This window comes from Miscanthus floridulus, chromosome 9 (genome assembly GCF_019320115.1).
Source record: "Miscanthus floridulus cultivar M001 chromosome 9, ASM1932011v1, whole genome shotgun sequence".
In the NCBI taxonomy this organism is placed as follows: domain Eukaryota; kingdom Viridiplantae; phylum Streptophyta; class Magnoliopsida; order Poales; family Poaceae; genus Miscanthus; species Miscanthus floridulus.
In genome coordinates, this window is record NC_089588.1 from 12,775,233 (window position 1) to 12,784,579 (window position 9,347).

At 40.3% G+C, this 9,347-nt stretch overlaps 1 protein-coding gene across 1 annotated transcript; it reads right to left on the reverse strand.

Moving 5' to 3' along the window:
- Positions 1-8,448: 8,448 nt before the first annotated feature.
- On the reverse strand, positions 8,449-9,063 carry LOC136479255 (uncharacterized). The gene has a single exon (XM_066477182.1). The coding sequence runs from the start codon at positions 9,061-9,063 to the stop codon at positions 8,449-8,451; it is 615 nt and encodes a 204-aa protein (XP_066333279.1).
- Positions 9,064-9,347: the final 284 nt, after the last annotated feature.

Sequence of the window (9,347 nt, forward strand, 5' to 3'; positions counted from 1 at the left end):
CCTCTCTTCCAGATGGACGGCTCCTGTGTGGGCCCACTCTGACTTTGATCCTGCAGTTCAAAATCGGTTCCTGTGTGGTGTTGCTTAGGTAGATGGATTGCACTGGTTGTTCTCAAAAAAAAAAAAAAGATGGATTGCACTGGCATTCAGAAGTTTCTTTGCTGGCAAAACATTGTTTTAGTTCGGAGATTGTATGATTGAGCAGCTGATCTCCTCTCCTGTGTCCTGCCGGTTTCTTTAAAAAAAAACAGTTGCATACTCAAAGTACACTATAAGTAACATTCACTTACAAACATTGAACAGGCAAGGGGAGCAAATTTCTCAGAAATTGAAGAGCCCAATATATGAGCACAGTTTCCCTGGTGGAGTACACTGCTACAGCAGGAGTTCCACTGCCTACTTGCCTAGTGACGAACATGCATGGTTCCTTGTAATCTTGACGACGCACTGGAGAGGTGCCAGTAAAATAGGGTGCATAATGAGTTTGAGATGCGCGCAGTAGTACTCCAGACACATTTGAGATTACTTTATGACTAGACGTAAAAATTAAAGTTCTAGTCAGCAGCATGATGGTTCATTACCAGAAACAATAGCTTTGCCGTGTGTCCACGGCACACGGTGAAAGGTTCCAAATGGCCAGAGGGGGGGGGTGAATAGCCTAATAAAAATTTCTACAACAACATTTAAGACAAGGTGGTTAGATCACGAAATACCGTAATGCAAGTTTTGCGCTAGCACTATAAGAAAGATGCAAGCCACCTATCCACAAGTCACTCAAAAGTTTAGTGACCTATACTTTTCTAGGCACTCAAAAGTTAAGACTTGAAACTACTACTAGAGAACTAGCAAGAAAGCTAATTACAACTAGCAAGGAAAGCTATCACTACACAAGATGTATATCAAAGTAAATACAATAGAGTGATAGAGAGGGTTATACCGCTGTGGCAGGTGATCAACAATAAATACAATGAAATCCTCGAAATAGTAATGACACAAGATTTTTATCTGATGTTCACTTGCTTGCCGGCAAGCTACGTCCTCGTTGTAGCGATTCACCCCACTTGGAGGTTCATGAGCTAATGGGCATTACACGCCTAACCGCAATCGGGTGCTGCACAACCAACACAATATGGGGATTCACAAGCTACGAGGAATCCACTAGAGATGCCTTTTGTGAACTCCCATGGGGAAGGCTCAAGAACCCCTTACAATCACCACGATCGGAGCCGGAGACAAACACCACCCTCCGCTCAACGATCCTCGCTGCTTCAAACCATCTAGGTGTGGCAAACACCAAGAGTAACAAGAGAAATCCACAGCGAAACCCAATCACCAAGTGCCTCTAGATGCAATCACTCAAGCAATGCACTTGGAATCACTCAATCTCACTTTGATTTGCACTATCAAGCAAGGAGATGAGTGGGAGGGAGTATGCTTAGCTCAAAGGGATGTTAAGAATGTCAAAATGCCAAGAGAGATACCTCAAAGCCAGCCACTACTATTTATAGAAACACATTGAAAACATACCCATTGGCCGCTTTAGTGGGCTGACTGCGCGTCGACCGGACGCGCTGCAGGGTGCACCGGACGTGTCCGGTCACCAGCGTCCGGTCACTCTTTGGATGCCACGTGTCCTAGCCATTTGGATGTTACCGTTGGCGCGCAACGCCTCCTTTGCGCATGCTCACTGCACTCGCACCGGACGCGTCCGGTCAACTTACCGGACTCGCAACGCCTCAGCGTCCGGTCCAACTCAGAGAGGTTCCAGAAATGAATTTTCTCGACCGGACGAGTCCGGTCAGCTTGATAGGATACGCCAGAGCGTCCGGTGGCCGCTGCACTGCTCTGCCTGCTGAGGAACCGAGGCAGCGTCACGTCCGGTCGTGCCCGAGGACCAGCGTCCGGTCGCCGCTGCACTGCTGCCCTTCTCCTAGGGTTTGTCACCGAACACGTCCGGTCCCATGGGGACCAGCATCCGGTCACAGAAGTGACCCCTTCTCTTATCTCCAACACTTCACCCTTGCTCCCAAGTGCTAAACACAATGTGTATCACCTTTGTGCATGTGTGTTAGCATATTTTCAAAGCATTTTCAAGGGTGTTAGCACTCACTAGAATCTAAATGCATATGCAATGAGTTAGAACATCTAGTGGCACTTTGATAACCGCATTTCACAATGAATTTCACACCTCTTCATAGTACGACTATCAATCCTAAATACACTCACACCCTCTATGGTGTCTTGAGTGCCAAAAACAAAATGGCCCTATCAAGTATACATTTGCCTTGAGCCCATTTTGTTTTTCTCTTTCTTCTTTTCAAGTTGGATCACTTGAACATCGTGGCCGACCACTCCTTTACCTTGGCCGATCACTCCAAAGGACAGCCGACCACACGCGCGACCACTCAAGTGCCTTGCCAACCACACTAGTGCCATAGCTTACCACATAAGAGTTTTGGCCGAGCACACTAGTGTGTGTCATAGCCGAACACTTAACTTGATCTTAGACCATTCCTTTGTTTGCTACACACACTTAGCACTTAGGTTAGTCCAAATAGGTTTCATCAATTAGCCTAAACCATACTAGGGCTTTCAATCTCTCCCTTTTTGGTAATTGATGACAACCTTCACAAAGATATGAAATATAATCAATTTGAACTTGAGTTGCTTGTCTAAGCATTTTGTTCATGAATTGTATTTGGACAAGTTACACAAATTCGGTTTGGTAGTTATTAGCTCCCCCTACATATGTGCTAGATGAGTTTGGTACAAAGCATTGCACATATGTATTGATAAGAATTGTGGGAGAGAGAACAACTACCAAATGAATGCTAAGGAGTAAAGAATGGACCTTTGAAGCGTGATACCATCGGAGTGCATAATTTCAACCATCCTTAGCACCATGGATAGCAAGATACCACTTGAAAGCCACTTGAAAAACAATAAACAACTAGATACCTCATGAGATCAACATTATATGATAGGCTCTAGTGTTATTTAGTGAAACTATCACTTTGTAGCATATCTAGCTATCACTTATGCATGCTAGTATTTCAATCACCATACGAGTTCTATTTCTATCATACACCACACAAGCATGTTCATTGAATTTAGAAACTTGTGCAATGCAATCAATCATATGAATATGCTCATGTAAAGGCAACAATCAAGTTCATGAGCTTGCTCCCCCTACTTGTGTGCTTAAATTTTAATAGATCCTTCCCTTTTGTCATATCTTTCTTGTAAATAAGTTCTCCCCCTGTGTTAACTTCTCCCCCTATGTTATGCAAGCTTTATAATGGAATCTCTTTTACCATAATGCATTTAATATCTTTGTACCACTTCTCCCCCTTTGTATCTTTTATCTCATTCTATCTTTGTGACTAACTTCTCCCCCTTTGTCATCCATTATCACAAAAGGTACCCAATTTTAGTAGGAAGATTTTAGTCAATTAATAGCTAGAGGTGTGTGAATAAGCCTCTTGGGGTTGAGTCAATAGTTTAATTGGTTTAAACTAGACAACATGTATAAGATATTTAGCTCGGTTTAAACCAATAACAAGCTTCTTCACACATCATGCAATGGTTATCTTGCTAGTGTTGAGTTAAATACTTGATACACATTAACTAGATCAAACACTAGGTTCACAAGCTCATAAACAAGTTATATGCTACCACTAGATCATAGTAAACATAGAAGCAATAGTGGCACTATATAATCATTAGAAACATTTGTTTTTAGTGAATAAGCCTAATAAGTGCAAAGTATGTCTAGATGCACTAAGCAAGTCCTTAGCAAGGAATGTATGCATGCCAAACAACTTTTACATTTGCTTTGCTTGGAGGAGAGGCATGTCATATATATGTGGGGGATGGCTAGAGGGGGGGGTGTTATCAACACATATTGGAGAAGTTAAGTATGTTCAATTCATTCCTTATCTTGCAAAACCTCTTCTCATCCAATGGTTTAGTGAATATATCGGCAAGTTGATCACCGGTGCCCACACTCTCAATTGAAATGTCCCCTTTTAATTGATGGTCTCTTATTAAATGGTGGCGGACATCAATATGCTTTGTTCTTGCATGTTGAACTAGATTGTTGGTTAGCTTGATGGCACTCTCATTATCACATAGTAATGGCACTTTCTTGAACTTGATTCCAAAATCATTCAAAGTAGCCTTCATCCAAAGTAGTTGTGCTCAACAACTACCCGTGGATATGTATTCGGCTTCGGTGGTTGAAAGTGCAACACTATTTTGCTTCCTTGATGACCATGAAACAAGTGATCTTCCAAGCAGTTGACATGTGCCCAATGTGCTCTTTCTATCCACTTTGCATCCCGCATAGTCGGAGTCCGAATATCCAATTAACTCAAAGTTAGACCCTTTGGGATACCACAATCCAACTTCTTGTGTATGCCTCAAATACCTCAATATTCTTTTTGTTGCTTTTAAATGAGTTTCTCTTGGTGAGGCTTGGAATCTTGCACACATGCATACACTAAACATGACATTAGGTCTTAATGTGGTTACATAGAGTAGGCTTCCAATCATTGACCGATACAATTTTTGATACACCATGTTACCACTTGAATCCAAGTCCAAATAACCATTTGTTCCCATAGGTGTATGAATTGACTTGGCTTCCTCCAATCCAAACTTCTTGACCATGTCCTTGATATACTTGCCTTGACTCATAAATGTACCATTCTTCATTTGCTTGATTTGAAGTCCAAGGAAGTAACTAAGTTCTCCTATCATAGACATTTCAAACTCATTGGCCATCATATTTCCAAATTCTTCACAAAAATCTTGATTGGTTGATCCAAATATGATATCATCCACATATATTTCCAACATAAACAAGTCTTTGTCTATCTTCTTGGTGAAGAGAGTAGTATCAACCTTGCCCATTTTGAATCCCTTTGAGAGTAGGAAATCCCTAAACCTCTCATACCATGCCCTAGGTACTTGTTTCAAACCATACAATGCCTTCTTGAGCTTGTACACATGGTTGGGTTTCTTGTCATCTTCAAATCCGGGAGGTTGCTCAACAAATACTAGCTCATTGATATAGCCATTGAGAAAAGCACTCTTCACATCCATTTGATAGAGCTTTATGTTGTGAGCACAAGCATAGGCTAATAAGATTATAATTTCCTCCAATCTTGCAACCGGTGCATATGTTTCTCCAAAGTCAAGACCTTCCACTTGTGTATATCCTTGTGCAACTAATCTTGCTTTGTTTCTCACAACTATTCCATCTTGATCTTGTTTGTCGCGAAAGACCCATCTAGTGTCAATGACATTGTAGTTCTTTTGTCTTTCAACTAATTCCCAAACTTGATTTCTTGTGAAGTTGTTTAGCTCTTCATGCATTGATTCACCCAATCAACATCTTGTAATGCTTCTTCTATCTTGGTAGGCTCAATAGATGATACAAATGAGTAGTGTTCACAAAATGAAGCCAATCTTGATCTTGTTTGTACACCACTTCTAATGTCACCAACTATTTGATCTATAGGATGATCTCTTGTAATACTAGTTGGTTGTAGCACTTGCACTTGATTGCTTGAGCTTGGTTGGTCATTTGGTTGAGATGATGTACTAGACACTTGTTGATCTTGCATTGGGGATGATGAACTAGCTTGATTTGCATTAATTTTCACATGTAATGGTGTGAATACTTGACATTCATCATCTTGCTCATCTATCACTTCTCTAGGTCTTATGTCACCAATGTCCATATTCTTCATTGCATTTGCCAATGGTGGACCTCTCACATCATCATGATTCTCATCTTCATCTTGAGATTCATTTGTTTCATCAAACTCAACATCATGAACTTCTTCAACTATCTTGCTTGAATTATTCCATACTCTATATGCTTTGCTTGTAGTTGAATAACCAAGTAAGAACCCTTCATCATATTTCTTCTCAAATTTGCTCAATCTTGTGCCTTTCTTCAAGATATAACATTTACAACCAAACACTCTAAAATATGCAATGTTGGGCTTTCTTCCATTCAATAGTTCATATGGTGTCTTCTCAAGCATTCTATGACAATAGAGACGGTTGCTACAATAGCAAGCCGTGTTGATAGCTTCGGCCCAAAAAGAATTACTCACATTGTATTCACTAAGCATTGATCTTGCCATATCAATAAGTGTTCTATTCTTTCTCTCAATAAGACCATTTGATTGTGGAGTGTACTTGGGAGAGAATTGATGTTTAATTCCAAATTCATCACAATGCTCATGAACTCTAGTATTCTTGAATTCACTACCATTGTCACTTCTAACTTTCTTGATAGTTGTATCAAATTCATTAAGGCATCTCTTGATAAAAGTTTTGAATATATCAAATGTTTCACTTTTATCACCAAGAAAGAATACCCATGTATATCTTGTAAAATCATCAACTATAACAAATCCATACTTGTTTCCACCAATGCTAGTATATGTGGTTGGTCCAAACAAGTCCATGTGCAATAGCTCAAAAGCTCTACTTGTACTCATCATGCTTTTGCTAGGATGTGTATTTCCAACTTGTTTGGCGGCTTGACAAGAACTACATAGTTTGTCCTTCTCAAATACTACATCTTTCAAGCCTTTAACTAGATCATGCTTAACCAATTTATTCAATTGTTTCATTCCAACATGACCAAGCCTTCTATGCCATAACCAACCCATGCTAGATTTAGTGAGCAAGCAAGTTGACAATTGAGTTTCACTAGCATTGAAATCAGCCAAGTAGAGGTTCTCATATCTAAATCCTTTGAATATCAAATTAGAACCATCTACACTTATGATTTCTACATTATCAACTCCAAATATGCATTTGAAACCAAGATCACATAATTGAGCTACCAACAATAGATTGAAGTTCAAGCTTTCAACTAGCAGCACATTGGATATACTCATGTCATTGGATATTTCAATCTTACCAAGCCCTTTGACCTTGCCTTTCCCATTGTCACCAAATGTGATAGAATCAAACTCATTGTTATCATTTGACTTGATTGAATTGAACATTCTTGAATCACCGGTCATGTGTTGAATGCACACACTATCAAGCACCCAATGCCTTCCTCCAACTTTATAATTTACCTCCAAGAAAAGATCAATTCTTTTTAGGTACCCAAACTTGCTTGGATCCTCCAAGGTTAGTTACTAAGCTTTTGGGCACCCAAATTGCCTTCTTCTTTGGGCCAACAATGGGACCACCAATAAACTTTGCCTTTACACCATTATTACCCTTGGTAAGCATGTAGCAAGAATCAAAACAAATAGAGGATACATTAGTATTGTTCTTCTTGTTCTTGCATGCTTGCTCTACATGCCCAACTTGCTTGCATCTAGTGCAAAATGGAACATTGCCCTTCACAAAACTAGTCTTGTGAGTTGTAAAGGTCGCCTTGCCATTCTTGGGGGTATAGCCCAATCCCTCTTTGTTGAGAGAAAATCTTTGGCTACCCAAGCACTTTAGCAAGTGGGCCTCACCGCCATAGGCTTTACCTAAGGCGTGAGTGAGCTCATTTACCTCCTTAAGGGTTTGATTCTCAGCCATTAGTGAGGAATCACTTGTGAAACCATCACTAGTAGATGAGGTAGAAGTGTATGTGCTACAAGAAGGGTTAGTGGGAGCAATAACACTAGGCTTATAAAAGGATTCATCAATAATATTACAAGTTAAGCCTCTGTTACTTGTTTGAATTTGTTCCTTCTCATTTTGGGCAACAAGAGAAGAGTGAGATTTCTCAAGCTTGGTGTGAGCCTTTTTAAGCTTTTCATGGGCTTCCATTAGGCTCTCATGAGATGCTTTTAGCTCCTCAAAGGATTGCTCAAGAGCTTTGTTGCTCTTGCGCAATTCTTTGCACTCCTTTCTCTTTATGTCAAAATGATCATGAGCATCTTCAAGCATGTCAATTAGTTCATGTTTAGTGGGTTCATCATCGTTATCACTATCACTTTCATTGTCACTCTCATCATAATATTGTACCTTTGAGCCCTTGGCCATGAAGCATGATGGAGAGTCAAATAGAGAAGGTTTGTTGATAGCAACACTTGCAAGAGCCTTCTTCTTGCTTGATGTCTTCTCATCATCACTATCATCATCACTTGTGGATGCATCACTATCCCAAGTGACTACATATGATCCTCCATTCTTCTTCTTGAAGATCATTTTGCTCTCTTTCTTGCCCCTCTTCTTGATGTTCCTGTCATCATCATTATCACTATTATGTGTGCAATCAACAATGAGATGATCCTTGCTATTGCACTTGAAGCATCTTCTTGGTTCATCCTTATTCTGGGAGGATCTCTTCTTTCTTCTAGCATGATAGCCTTTCTTCATCATGAATTTGCCAAATCTCTTTACAAATAGAGCCATTGCTTCATCATCTTCTTCATCACAAATACTTGGGCACTCATCATTGCTTGACTCTTCTTACTTGACCTTGCCCTTGCCCTTGGATGATGATGTGGCCTTGAATGCCGCACTCTTCTTCTTTTCATCCTTCTTCTCATTTTCTTCCTTGTCATCACGGTATGTATGATTGGTCATCACATCACCAAGCACTTGGTTTGGTGTCATTGTGTCCAAACCACTCCTTACCAATAATGTGACCAACATGCCAAATCTTGGTGGGAGACATCTCAAGAATTTATGAGAGAAGTCCTTGTCCTTCACCTCCTCACCAAGCTCCTTTAGATCATTTACCAACACTTGGAGCCTATCCAACATCTCCGATACATTCTCATCTTTCTTCATCTTGAAGCTAGCAAACTTCTCTTTGAGGATATAAGCTTTGGCGCCCATGACGGCTTGTGTGCCCTCATATGACTCTTCTAGCTTTACCCAAGCATCATGAGCCATCTCCATGTTCTTGATTTGCTCAAATACCCTTTGGTTGATAGCATCATGAATGACACTAAGAGCAATGTCATTGTTTTGCAACTTTTCTTCTTCGGCGGCAGTGGGAGCATTCGGATTAGCAACCTTAAACTTGGTCTCTACCACTTGCCATATATTTCTATTGATTGACTTGATATGTGTTGTCATTTTTGCCTTCCAAAAGCTATAATTGGTGCCATCAAATTGGGGTGGCCTTTTGGTGTTGTTGATTTGAGCCATTTTAACACCGAAGGTTGTTAAGCCTTGTATCAACGGTGTACTAGCTCCGATACCATTTGAAAGGTCCTAAATGGCTAGAGGGGCGTGAATAGCCTAATAAAAATTTATACAACAACACTTAAGACAAGGTGGTTAGATAACTAAATGGCGTAATGCAAGTTTTGTGCTAGCACTACAAGAAAGATGCAAGCCATCTATCCACAAGTCTAATG

Bases quoted from the DNA above. Each gene is read 5' to 3' on its own strand.
- LOC136479255 (XM_066477182.1), bottom strand. From the start codon at position 9,063: ATGACAACACATATCAAGTCAATCAATAGAAATATATGGCAAGTGGTA.